The 14,827-nt window shown below is 40.5% G+C and overlaps 1 protein-coding gene across 2 annotated transcripts in view; it reads right to left on the bottom strand.

Annotated features, from left to right (window-relative positions):
* AMPH (amphiphysin) overlaps window positions 1-14,827 on the bottom strand; it is a 267,871-nt gene that overhangs the window by 94,331 nt on the left and 158,713 nt on the right. For both annotated transcript variants that reach the window (XM_058296765.2, XM_058296766.2), the window contains exon 3: window positions 7,099-7,153. In XM_058296765.2, the coding sequence (XP_058152748.1) occupies window positions 7,099-7,153 (55 nt within the window). The remainder of the gene's footprint in view (window positions 1-7,098; window positions 7,154-14,827) is intronic.

Genomic DNA, 14,827 nt, shown 5'->3' with positions numbered 1-14,827 from the left:
GAGCTCTTAAGAACAAAGAAGGGGAGCGGATGTAGCTCAGTGGTCGAACACCTACTTCCCATATACGAGATTCTGGTTTCAATCCTGGTACCTTCTTTAAAAAAGCTTCCAGAGAGAAGATGAAATGCTGCCCGCCTCCTGGACTTCCTTTTGGAAAATGGACTCAAGACTTCCACATCAACTCTTACTAGAATTTCCAGCCTGCCAGCCTTCCCTACAAATCTTGTACTTGCCAGCCCTCACAGTCGCATGTGAAAATCCTGACTGATATACTGCAATAGGAAAAAAAACAATAATGATTAAGTCTCCAGGGATTCTGATTAAACAGAGCCATGCAGATGTAGGGTCAGCCAAAAATGATACAAAACCCTGCATCCTTCCCCAGTGCTCTGAATCCAAGTGAGTGAGAATGTCTCTCTGATGACTATGTATGTGGTCACTCGACAGGTTAAAACATCAGCCCGAGTGTCCACATTCATCCCTCCCCAGGTACAAGCCAATCTATAGCAAGAAATAGACTCCAAAATTAATAGCAAAAGTTGTTACCAGTTGACAAGTTGACGCCCTTACATAATTCAGATGCCCAATGGCATCTGTAGTTTTCTTTTAAATCTTAAATCTCATGAAAATTATAAACTGCTATGTAGATAGTCCTAAAAATTTTAAGGGAAAAAAAAAAAAGAAATGGTGGCACTGTAGGGATAAATTACCTTTGTGGTAAAAATAATACTCTGAATGTGAGCTTAAAATACAAATATACAGGTCCTAATCTTTGAGGCTAAAACCAATGCTGCAGTAAATAAATCTTTTAACAGTCAACAAATAGCAACCGATTACTGCATGAATGGGTACTGATAAGATGGAAAAAACCCATTGTGATACAGAAGCAGTTTCCTGAATATCTACTACATCGCAAGTGTTTCAGTGGGTACACAGGTGAAAAAGTCAAAAGCCCTGTTCTCAAGAGGCATAAAGACTGGTGGAGATTTTAGGGGGATTAAGAAGGAAAAAGAGGAGTGGCTCATTTAAAACTTACTCTGCTGACAGATTTTAATCGAGACACAAAATGCTAAAACTCAAGATCTCTTCAAAGTAATTAGGCAAGATAGCACAATAAATGTTAAATGCTACCTCTAGCTTTCAATAATATCTAATACCCATTAATTTCCTACAAGATTCATGATTTCTAAAACTGCATCATAGGTAGAAGAACTACTTATTATTCACTGTTGGATGGAATCACTTCCCCCTCCTCAAAATTTTGAACTTTCACCACATTTATTTTAACATCATCTATTTCCACTTGCAACACAATTTGTGAGCTTCTGTTTTCATTCTCCAAGATGTGCTGCATAGATTGCTCTGCTACAGGAGTATGCTTTGCTTTGACAGCCTAAGAGTATATGTTTTAGTTAAAAATAACATCGGTTATAATACATCATGCCAATAATCAGCAGCAGCAGTAATCAAACCACGAAAAGAATATCTGACATATTGCAAGTATCTAAGCAGCTTTGTTTGGAAGACAGCTGCTTAAGAAGACAGAGGAGTGTCCTCAGAGAAAAGCAGGAAGGCAAGCCTTTCTCCTAGAGTCTCAAGGAAGAGGGTAAGTGGGAACAAGAGTTTGACAGAAAAAAGGGAGACCTCGCGATGGTTCAGGAAGAGTCAACCCCACCCCTCAGGTTATGCATACACAACAAATCTCATACCACTAACAAATATTCACTGCACTCCCTGGGCTACCTCCGTTTAGAGAAGGATCTTGCATGCTCATCATCCCTGTCTCTGGCCTCCACCACTAACCACATGCCAGGGGTCCCTAATTCCAAATTCCTACTGGCCATCTCCACTCAGATGTCTCACCAGTACCTCCAATCCAACTTCATATGTCCAAAATAAACACATTGTTTTCCCATCCAAACCTGCTCCAGTCCCTTTTCCCAATCTTCCTTGAATGTCACCCAGTTGTCATCTTCCCACACTGAATTTGTCACCAAGACATTCCAATTCTGCCTCATGATTCGCAAGTCCACCCCTGACTTTCCATCCCCACTGTACAGCCCTGGATTAGGCATTCACCAAGGAGATGAAATAATCCTCAACGTTCTTGTTATACAATAAACATTCAGTTGTCAGCCATTACTATGAAAAACACTTTTGGAGGCAGTATGACATAATAACTAAGCCTGTATTATTTTAAATCAGCCTGCCTTTATTAAACATCTTGGTCCATCACATACCATCTGTGTGATCTTAAGCAAATTACCTAATGGTCCTAAACCTCATTTTTCCAAATTGTGAAGTGCCAAAAAATACCAAACCTCCAGAAGGTTATAGTGGAAATTACATGAGAAGCAGCATGAAAAAAGCTTATCCTAGGGCCAGGGACATAAGTGCTAAATAATAATAGCTATTATCTTTAATAGACTACTGTTTTAGCTTAATAGGTCTTCTGGTCTGCAGTTTTTGTTTCCTCCAGCCTGAATTCCACACAGTCACAGTAACTACTGTTGTAAAAATGCTAAGCTGATCATGTTACTCATTCCCTTGCCCAAGGTAATTTAGTGACTCTCCACTGACAGTCTAAAACTTCAATGCACCAAGCTATGCATCACACAACTCCTTGTACAAATGCTGCCCACCTTTCCACATCTCATCCAGCTCAGTTCCCTGCTTGGACCTCACTGACCTCTTGTTCCCTCAAGAGCCCAGGCTTCCTCCTGGTTCCTGATCTTTGTACATTTGCTTCCTCTCCCTGAGTGTCCTCTGAACAACAACCTCTTTCTGTGGCATCCCTCATAATTTAATGACCATCTGTGTCCCCTACTGAGGTCCAGTCAAGTGTTAAGTTCCTAGGAAGGTGTAATTCAAGTGACCATTCCTGACCCAGTCTCCTGCCTCTAAATTAGGCCAGAGCACTGTCCTCCAGGACAGCACTCATCGCACATCTCTATTAAAGTGTGTATTCCTATGTGCTCCCCGGCTTTCTGTTTATTTAACTGTTATCCCATCTCTACCATGAGCTCCTTGAGAGCAGACAATGTCTCGTTCATTCCTGCATCTCCATTTCCTAGAACAGGGCCAGGCACAAAATTGATCCTGGATGAGATGTTTGCTGCTAAAAGGAATAAGAATTAAAGAGTAAGATCTATCTTTCAAAGCCCAAGCATCATCGATAATGATAAAGACCTCCAGACCGAGAGACCAGTGGTGACAAAGAGTAGAGCTCATTTAACCCATTTCACAGAATCAGTTTTAGAGCTTCTGGAAGCTTCAGAAAGCAACTAGGATTCTTCATAGAGGAGGAAACCAGGCAGCTGAGAGATTCAGTGATTTCTCCACATTTGCCCTGAGACTGGACCCAGGTCTATGATCTCTCTAGGGCCAGTTCTCCTTCTCATGTTGCCCACATTACAGTACAATTAGAGTTCTTTTTATGAAAACAAGAAAAATTGGCTATGGAAGCACTTGGACAATGCAAATTATGATATACTTAATGCACATGCCTTGGCTTTAAGTGTATCTGCAAAAACCCAAAATGTATTCTAAAGAACACCAAATTGCTCCGAAGACTTTAAACAGAGAAAGGCATTCCACAGTCAAATAACACTGAGAAAAGCTGCCTATCCCATGGGCCTTCTGGGGATTACATTAGCATACCAAGGGCCCTGTGAAGCTCTGTAGTAACCTGTTAAAACATTCATTACACCCAATCTTTGCTAAACTAACTTAAACAAAATTTATTTTAGGGGTAACATTTGGTAACATCAATCAATCAGCCAAATCCACTTGGGGAAAAGCTGATAGAAGGATCTTTTTCCCTCTTATGGAGATGCAATCATTACATGTGGAATCTAGGGCACCCTGTCATGGAAAGGCTGATTTCATGCTCCACCAGCATCTCTCTGGAGAGATGTCCACATTAAGGGAAAAAACTATGCCAGGCTTTTTCAGCAGCAGTCTCTATGCTAAGGAGGTAAAATAGTCCAAAATCTATGGACATGGGAAAGAGACAGAATTCTTCCACTTATTCAACACATTGATACCCATGTTTTTTAAAAAATCAGCTAATATAAAAAGTCCTATGCTTGAACTAATACGTGACTCTTGTGCTCAACTCCTAAATCAAATGAAAGAAATGCCTACAGTGGCTTTGATTTTCTGATGGAAAATCAGAAGTCACAAAGAGGTAATATGCCTAAAGTGCTTAGTACAGAACCTAGTGCCTAGTAAGTGCTGACTGAAATGCAACTGGAGTCAAGCACGTGTAGTTCAGTTACATTTCCATGAAGGAGGTCCCGGGTTCAATCCCAGGTACCTCCAGTGGAAAAGAAAAAAAGTAACTGGAATAGGCTGTTGTGAATCCATTGTATAGTTGAACTCTAATTTGAGAAACCAATGTCTGGTCCTTGGGCATGTAGTTCAAAGGTGTATAAGAAAGCAGGCATGAGCAAGGGTCCAGAAGACTCAGAGACCAGAGCATGTATTCTGAACCTGTGGTTTACTAGTCACATGACTGTGGACAAGATATTTAACCTCAACTGTGCCTCACTTTCTTTATTCATAAAATGGAGATAATAATAGTACCTTCTTCATAGAGTTGTAGTGAGGATTATAGTTACCTGCCTGGTACACAGCAAAGTTTAAATACTTTTTAGTTTAAAAGTTAATTTCACTGATTTTTTTATTATTATGGCTACATTTTAATTATTAAGGTTTTACTACTTATTGATATTGTTATAACGATCAAAATTTTGTGCATGTGCCCCGTAGGTATGTCTTCTTTTGGCTAAGCCACTTGCCTCAAAACTGACCTCTGGCCTAGTTAATAAGCAGCCTTCCGGCCCTGGGGTATAAACTCCCCCAGAGTCCAAACCTGCATCTGTGGGCACCACACCTCACCCAGAGCCTACAGCTGACCCCAAAGGATAAGCTAACCACCCCCACTGCCCTCGGACTCCCAGTTCCCTTTCCCTTTTTGTGCACTTTTGCTATAAACTAACCAGTCCTTGGCTCTCCTGGAAATCTAACCTCCACCCCTGGACCACAGTGATGGCACAAGGCCAGGCTTCCTCTCTCTGCCTGTGTTCTCCCAGCACTCACTGGATGAGCCACCAGGACCGATGGCACTTCCCCGCCACCCTGCACAGCACCCCTCTCTCTCTGGGACCTGTGAGTAACAAACCATCTCTTCTCATGCATTATGGCCTCGGGTTCCCATTGTGTTGTGTTGCACCTGACCTCCACTCACTCCAAAATTTTAAACCCAATTTAATCAATTCAGAACAGATTATCTTTTGAGTTGATGTCACACATTCACCTTGAAGCCATGGAATAAATGCTTAGAAATGGAATGTCTGTGTTAAAAGGCAGAGTCAAAAAAAGAAGGAATGCGCATTTAAAGGATTTTAACAAATTTCTCTCCAGGAAAAAACTGTTCCACTAGCAGTGTATTAAAGGACTCTTGGGAAGTGGACTTGGCCTAGTGGATAGGGCATCCATCTATCACATGGGAGGTCCACAGTTCAAAACCCGGGCCTCCTTGACCCGTGTGCAGCTGGCCCATGCGCAGTGCTGATGTGTGCAAGGAGTGCCATGCCACGCAGGGGTGTCCCCCGCGTAGGGGAGCCCCACGCACAAGGAGTGCACCCCGTAAGGAGAGCCGCCCAGTGCGAAAGAAAGTGCAGCCTGCCCAGGAATGGCGCCGCACACACAGAGAACTGACACAGCAAGATGACGCAACAAAAAGAAACACAGATTCCAGTGCCAATGATAAGGATAGAAGCGGTCACAGAAGAACACACAGCAAATGGACACAGAAAGCAGACAACTGGGGGGGGGGGGGGAAGGGAAGAGAAATGAAATAAATAAATAAATTAAAAAAAGAAAGAAAGGACTCTTGTCATCACAGCTCACCCAATGATGAGTATCATGATCTTCCTCAAGGCAAAAAAAAAAAAAATGTCTTTGAATATACAGAATAAAAATGATGGTATATCCCTTTTGATGTTATTCAATTTTCTTAGATTACTTGAGAGGCTAGGCATTTTTTCCACATTTATCATAGATCTGTATTTCATCTTTGGCTAATATTCTCGCCTCATATATTTTTATCCTTTTTTAAACCAATTGATTGTCATTTAGTGACTGACTGACTATATCTTGATTTACTTACATTAAATATGATGTCAAAGTGACTTTTTTAAAACATAGGTAAATGTTACATATTTATGAGATGAAATCTCTCCATTTTTAGCTTTATGGTTTCTGTCTTTTAGGTTAGAAAGAACTTTTCCACCCAAAAGTATAGACTAAGCCTACTGTGTTTTAGTCTAATACCTTAAAATATTTCTTCATATGCATATTTCAATCTTTACAATATCTGGAATTTGGAAGGAATAAGTTTTTCCCAAGACCCCTTATCAGATGATCTATTTCCTCCCCACTAATCTGGAAGTCTGCCTTATCATATATCCCATTTATGGGTACACTTGGATCTGATTTCAGTGCAGGGAGTTTGATCTTGTAGAGGAAATATAGAACACTGGCCCCATTTCGGTGCCTTGCATGGCTGAGGCTAGACACAATTGCCAGGGTCTCTCCAGTCCAGCCCCCTTGGGAGAGTTGCAAGTGCAGCTGGTTGACACAAGCCAGAGGCAGCCCAGGAGTGTGTGTCCTGACAACCCTTCCCCTGCCTCTGCCTCCAACCCCCGCTCCTCCCAGGTTGAGGGCTTGAGTGTGAGTCCTGTCAGTCCTCTTCTTGAGACATGCCTTCCAGCAGGATGTGAGCCAGCTGCAGTTTTTCTTGAGCAAGGTTTCAAGCTCACTCTTTCTAACAAAATGTCCTAGAAATCTCTGGCACGTGGGTGGCGCCTATTCCTAGTATCCAACATAAGGGTACACATATTTTTTCTCCGTGTCTTCTGATTATCACTTCAATGGGAACTTGGGGGAGGGCAGAATTGAACACCTGTGTTCAAGGACCCATCCTACCAGAAAGCCAAATGACTCTGTAATTAACACTAGATCCTGTCACTCTGCGAATTCCAAGAACAACCTGTGCTTGGTAACATGCAGTTAACAACTCATACACATTACCTTTGATAGCTGCTAAATATCCCCGGAGTTCTCGCTGAAGTCTGGTACCCTCTGCCTGAAAAACATATAAACACAAAAATGCTAAACAATCTCGCCTATCTATGTTTTGCATGCAAATGTGTAAGAAGCATAAGTGAAAGTTTCAAACTTATTGCCAGAGGCTCATTCTTGAAAGAACTTAAACCTCTGCATTTAGGCTAGACAAGGGGATGCCCGCCAGTCAGCTATGTATAGAGATTTTATTCAGTTGAAAAGGAAATGGGGGAGGCAAGTAAGACTGCTAAGAGTCGAAAATATGACCCACCATACTGTCTCCTACATATTCAAGAGCTATCCAGTCTCTAAATTTTGGGTTAAGAATGATAGGAAAGTTCCACTGTCTAATATGGTGGCCACTGGCCACATGTGGCTACAGATTGTGATGTGCTGTTAAGTGTAAAATACACACCAGATTTCAGAACTTAGTGCAAAAAGAATATAAAATAGTTCTATTATATTTTAGATTGATTACATGTTTATATGATAATATTTTGGATATATTAAGTTAAATGAAATATACGAACCTTAATGTCACCCATTTCCTTTTACCTTTTTAATGTGGTCACTAGAAAAATTTAAATAATATGTGGTTTGCATTATCTTTTAATGGGCGGCCCTGAAATACAGAAACTGTTGTATAGTAAATTTTACATATGAATGCTTGTTTTGGTTTGGCTTCCACTTAGAAACTCTTGAGATTCTGAGGTGAGGCTTAGGTGGCAAGTAGTTTATTTGGGAGCCAAACCAGGAAACGTCAGTAGGGGAGTGAAGAAATACATGGAAGGGAAGAGAGCACTGTGGTAATGCAGGGTGCAATATCAAGCAAGTAACCACTATGCGCAAGTGGGGCTCAGTTTCACCGGGGAGCCCTGGGAGGCAGAGTCCAGCAGATACCCTACCCAAGGGGCAAGGCTGCTGGGGAATCTACCCACCAGTTCCTGTAAGTCATTGGCTGAGGGCTGTTTCATGGGAGGGAGGACATTAATTCCCCAGCACATTCATACAGTGGCAGAGAAGTCTCTGGTGGCCAGAGAAAGTCCTCAGGCAAAGAGCTGCAAGTGCTAGTCATTGCAAGTGAGCCCAGTGGGTCCACACCAATGTCTGCTATGACTCCAGACTATAAATATAAAAATATATGCATTTTAATTACATAACCATTTAATAAAATTGCAGAGAGCTCACATAATGAACCCAACTTGAGTTCAAAAATAATATAGCATATATCACCATGATATTCAATTCAACAAACATCTGTTAGTACTTACCAAAGTAAGATGAAAAGGGAAAATAACTACTGCCTTCAGTAATTTACAATCTAGTAAGAGAATGAAATATCTAAATCAAAAATTGCAATGTAAGGCAGAGCATGTAGCTCTGAAACTTTTTAATTGTTTTGGGGGTTCAAAGCAAAGATAAAATGCCCATCATATTTAAAGGTAGGTAATGGTTATTAGAAAGAATTTCTGAAGTGTTTATTTTGACTCCAAAGGTAACTTTAAGAGATATTTTCTACATTGTACTCATGTAGTGCAGGTATAGTAACATTATTTCTATGAAATCTATGTAACGTTCAATTGAGGTTTGCTGTATTTATGTTTTGCTCAAGCTCTTTTTGTAGCTCTGTGGGCCCCAGTACTCCTAGATAAAAGCTCGGGGTTAAATCTTTTGCCAGAGCATATGAACTTCGACCTGAAAAGCTTTATGTAGAATGGCAAGACTGAAAACATCAAAGTTCCAAATAATTGACTCACATTCTCGTGTCTCGACATGGTTTAAAATAAAAACTCTAGGGTTCCCTTGCCTTGCTGAACCATTCAGAAATATAATACAAAGGCAAATTGCCACAGGTAGAGGAAAAAACAAATCATGGTAGATTTCCAAAACAACAAAGTATAGCAGAAAGCTATTTCCAGGGAGAAGATGAGGGTTGAGAAGAAAACGCTGACAAACACTAGGGGATGGTAAAAGATAAACAGGACACAGAAAAGACAGGAGCCAAGAGGCATGGGGGCCTCATGGCGTCCTTACTTCCACCAAGGAACGACAGAGTTTCAGGAAGAAACAAGTTGGTCTTTTCCCTACTGAGCATCTATTATGTGACAGGCACTGTGTCAGATCATGGCTATATAAAGAGCTGAAAAAACAGGGCTTTGGGAGATTTTCTTCATGCCAAACCCATGCTGCGCCTCCCTACCAGGCCTACTGCTATGGGAAGATTACACTTTCTGCCCCATTAACATCAGGCTGGACTGTGGACATGATATGGCCAATGAAATGTGAGTGGAAATGATGTGTGCCACTTGTGAAGAGAAATTTTAAGAGCCAACTCATAGTCCTGCCTTTTCTCTTCCCTGTACCACAGGCCCCATAATATTTCTAGGGGTTGCTTCTCCCACCAGGATCCCAGAATAAAGAGAAAGTGAAGTACATCTTATGTTCACATTTTCAAGAATGAAAGAGAACCTCAGTCGTCGAAAGCCTCTAAGGTTTGTGACCACAGCTGAACCTAGCCTAGGTTGCTGATATAGTAGTTCCAGCAGTAGTGGAAATATTCAAAGGTAGAGAGGTCTGAAATCGGACACCCCTCCCCAAAAAAAGCCCAATGGAGTTATGCACTGGAAAAGCAATAAAGACGTGGACAGAAACATTTCTGAAAGGGAACCAAATTGGAAAGTTAAGAAGAAAATGGGTGGTTAGCAAACAGAGGTTCAAGTGGTGGTCAAGTGACAGAAAGAGATGGAAGGATATTGAGAGAACACTTGTCCAGAATCATTTGTCCATCAGATGGCAGATAATTTAGAGAACAATGTCTGAAACAGTAGAGATGTCACAAATCATATATGTGGTTTACCTGGACAGTTCTAGACCCAAAGTAACCTAAAACCTACAGCCATACATTGTTCGGAGAAATTTAATTCATTAAGGCCACACTTCTCAGCCTGGGGAAGGGTGGACCCTGAGAGTACAGAATGGTTTGTCTAGGACACATGAAGCCATGCAGTTAACTTAAAATATCATTCTGGAACCCAGTTTTATTGAAGCTGATGGAGGTTGGGAGGCAAATTGAATCGAAGTCCTTATTTTACAACATTAAACCACTCCATTATGAAGTAGAATGAAAAATTACATGTATTTCTAAGATAAAACAAAAGTTCCACAAAAGTGGCCTGCTTCCTACTGTCTGCTCTAGGATCTTGCTCAGCCATTAATGGTTCTTCCATGGAAAAATCCTAGAAGAACTGACTACTCAGGAGGATGTGGGCAGCAGTCCATATACTTCTCAGAAAGCAGTGCAAAGCCAGCCACAGTAATTGACAGTTTTTAGTCACCAGGATTTTTCATAGTATCTGGATATAGCAAAAGAGTAGCATGGAAAAGCATGCTTTCCCCCAACTAATTAAAGAGTAAAACATGCCAAATGCAACCCAAAATTAAGACATTGCCTCGTCCTTCAGGGCAAAAAAGAGAATGAAATAATTCAAGCTCCAGACTATACACTGTATTCACCTTGCCTAAGGGAAACAAACATTTCTTAAATGAAAGAGGAATCCCTGAAGAAATTTTATAGAAATCAGAAGAGTGAGAAGAAAGTCCAAATTATACAGTAATGGCTTAAATATATGAGTTTGATATAAGCAAATAAACTGGATGCTAATTTAAATGACTTTCTTCCCTCCTAGTTATTAAAATTCTTAATTTTCCTCACAGGTGTTAAGGTCTCAGAAATCATTCAGTAAACACATTGCATTCCATCTAAAAGTCTACCTGAATCAAAAGTTAAAAAGCTCTGGAAAGAAATTCTTTATTTCAAGTGGATCTACTATAATTCAGTTATCTGCATTCTGTAGTAACACTCCTCTTTGGCCAAGAGCTGAGGTGGATCTGCCATCTACAAAATTTCTCACCCCGGTATGTAAGTATAATAATGTGGTTCTGGTGTTGGCAAGAGGTTGTTTATTTTTTCAATTGAATCATTTATCAGGGCCAGGAGCAGCTGCTTCTCAAGCCTGGGTGGTCTCCAGGCCTCACTCTCATCTCCGGCAGCCTAATGGAGTCGGCTTGCTTTCCTTTCCTCTTTGAAGCTACCCCCATCCACTCCCTCCCTTGGGGTCTCACACTTTCACAGGGCTGGGGAGTGGGAGGCAGTCTCTCCAGTTCTCTGCTTCCTGGCTGTCCTGGAAAACAAGTCAAAGTCATTTTGGGTCTCACTATGGGTACATAAAAGATTGACAGACATGCAGAAAGCACACACAGCTTAAAAATCCTACAAAGGTCTGAAAAACACTGCCTCTAACTTTTTTAAAAATTCCTTTAATTCTCTGGCTGAGGAATATCTCGAAACTGTTGCTTTCTTCCCTTATCTTGTAGGCACTGTTCATTATCTCTCTACCCAAGGAGAAGTTAAAAATTTAAATAGAGAAAGAGTACAACAGCCACATCATGATGAAATGTTTCAGATATCTTTATGACGCAGTACAAGAAAATGGCATTCCATTTCCAATTAAACGTGTTTCCAAATTGTTTTGCATCAGACCAGTCCTCAGTCACATTAAATCCTTAATAGTTTGTATGTATGTCCCCGGCATGGAGTGGTTTGGTCAGCTCTCATTAGAAAGACTGGTCAGCACCCTGGACAGCCTCGCATATATAGTTGTTCCCAAACATTTCATCTACTTAGTATCAAAGGATGCTACTGACATCAAGGCTTCCTACTGGTCTCTGGTAAGAACAAAGATGAGTCACAGACAGATTTTCTCCAAAGTGTTCAATTCCCTGGTAAGAAGGGCTTCTCTGGTAAGGAGAACTACAAGGAAAATGTCTCACAAGACTAAGAGCTATGCAAAAACTGCCTCTAGGTGTTGAGCTGCAAACAGGGCTGTATTAAGCTAAGGTGAATGACATTTGGAGATTAATGAGTCATTTATTGTTTAGATACTCGATATTATGAAGCATCAAAAATATATTAATATTAGTAAATCTAGGATGTCAGGAGCCAATAAAGAGTTATACTTTTGTTAGCACATGTTTACTTCAGTTATTTCTGCTCAGAAGAAGCCACAGTCAATACATCAGTTTGATTTAGTTGTAGACCAAATGCTTAGAATTAATAGTATCTATGGAATTAGGGCAGCCACCACTAACCAACTCAGCAGCAACATTTCAGAGATTACCATGTGCACAGCGACTCCAAGCAAGGAGATAGATCACTGCAGTCTTGACTGTACCTTTAAAGCTAAACCCAGTGGATTTTATTAGTAATGCAATGCAGGGCTAGCAAAATACTTTATGATAGTAGGCGCTTATTTATTAAATAACCATGGACTTTTTTAACTGATTTGTTAAAATACGGTAAATGTAGGACTGTTTATCTCTAGAGTCATCTTTTGTTATAAAAACAGAAAAGAAAGACAAGAAAACACCACACACATTATAAAAATTCTTTTCATTAAATTGCTTCTCTAACTCACAACCAACTGTGAGTTGACTTTTAGAGAAGGGCTTAGTTGAAAGCCAACAGTATTTACTTATATATGAAATCTAGATCTGAGGAGATAGAACTTCATAGAGTTGTGACTATATAAAGGTAATCCCTGCCATCTCTTCTGTGATCAAAAGCCTATAGCAGTCCCATGATTATTTTTGACCTTTGCGGAAATTTCTCTCTTGAAAAGGGCTGAAGCAAAATACGAAAATTAAAATTGGCTCAATTTCCCTGAGTTCAGACAATTTACCTCATCTTGCAAGCAGAGCTAATAAATTTGCTCAGCATTTTTGAAACTCAGAAGAATGTTAAAATATCAAGGACATGAGATCTAATGAGGCCATAATCAGCACGTTGATTAAGAGATGACTATTAAGACATGATATCTGAATATACTTATGATCAAAGACAACATTAGGCTGTTGAACACTGAAGGCACTTTTGGTTTGCTAATATGGTTCTCCCTATGAAACGTGCAGATGCTGCAAATTTGGAAGGAAGTGTTTTAAAGGTAGAAGAAGCAGGGTCTCTGAAATTTACATTTTCTTTGGGCTCTTCACAGTAACATGCTGTTACCTAGCACTTCATAGAATGATTTCCCCAGCGTTTTGGATTTCTTTGTATATTAATGCAGAAGTTACAGGAGACTGAGGAAAAGGAATGGATGCTTGAAATCATATTCATGAGCCAATGGTGAGGGGAGGTACAGGGAAGAGAGAGGGACAAAGTTTCCACAGTTTCCACAGCTTTTCCCAGGATCCATGGCCTGATTTCCAACTATCCATGTCATCAACTCCAAGAACACCTATGATCTGAAAACCAAATCAAGCACAGTTTCTACCTTTAAAACACAAAATTACAAAGCGAGCTAATAATTACATGCACATCCTCTCCATTTATTTCCCTAAAGCCAGTTAGCAGGGTTTACAGAGACCTCTATTCAGGACTTTTAGAAAAGCTAATACATTGTGTGTACAAGGGGCAGGAGTACCTGGTTAGAACTATAAACCTCACACACAGCATACGAGTCAGATACAGCTTGACGATATGCATTACTGCCTTTAGGCAACTCTATCTGTGGCCCTTAAAAAGCCATTCAGTTTTCTTCTTTTCCTATGTGTATATGTATATATGTGAAGAGACTAGACATGCAAGGTAAATCAGAGCATTATTTAAACAGCTTTTCACACTTGGCTTTCATACCTATAGTACCAGTATTAAATCTAGTGGAAGGAAAAATGCAGACCCAGAAATCAAGGGAATCTCAAAAGGAGCTCCACCCAACCTCTCTTCCTGTGGCTTCTAGGTCATTGTCCACCTCCATGGATATGGATCCCTCCTGGCTTCATCCACAGTGTTCTGTCAGAGCCATATTGGATAGGATGGAAAAGCATGGAAAAACAACTGTGATGTCAAGGTATGGAGATGTGTTAATGAGAAGGAAGGAAGTGCCTTGTCTATCTTTACTCCAGTTATATGATCCAGAACATTCCAATGCACTTATGATATCCTCAAGGCAAGCCTTTGAGATAGAACATAAAGCCAAACTATATCACTAAGGGCTCGCTTTATACCAGGTCCTGTCCTGAGTGCCATAACGGTTAACTCAAAATCCTTACAATAACCCTACAAGGTCAGCATAGTTTCACATGGAAGAAAACTGAAGCACAGAGGCTGAGAAACTTGCACATCAACTAGTAAGAAAGTCATGTTTGAGCCTAGGTAGCCCGGGTTATTTAAGCCCCATGATCTCCTCAGGAGACCACACATTTAACTACTGCATTCTACCACATCCATCCCCTCAGCCTAGAAATATATGAATGCCAACAGATGGCGAAGAAGATCCTGGCACCATTCCAACACAAATCAACTGGTCATGAGTGAGAATATCTTAACTCCATTCTCTCATGATACAGTCCAAATCTGTAAATAAATATACCAATTATTTGACCATTTTCTCAAAAACATGATTCCACAGAGTTTATCCCATATGAGATACAGAGTGCAGTGGTTAAGTTTATCAGGCTTTAAAGTCCCAGCAACACCATGTCAAACTGTGCAACCACAGGCAGGTTAGCTAACTTCTCTGTTGCTGATTCCTTATCTGCTAAGTGAGGATGATAGAGATTCTTACTTCCTGGAGCTATCATAAAGGCTGAAGGAGACAGTCTTCATAAAGTACCAGTACTTGACAACACATTATCCACT

Source organism: Dasypus novemcinctus, chromosome 5, assembly GCF_030445035.2.
Source record: "Dasypus novemcinctus isolate mDasNov1 chromosome 5, mDasNov1.1.hap2, whole genome shotgun sequence".
NCBI classification, from domain to species: Eukaryota; Metazoa; Chordata; class Mammalia; order Cingulata; family Dasypodidae; genus Dasypus; species Dasypus novemcinctus.
This window is presented reverse-complemented; position numbering and strand designations above follow the sequence as displayed.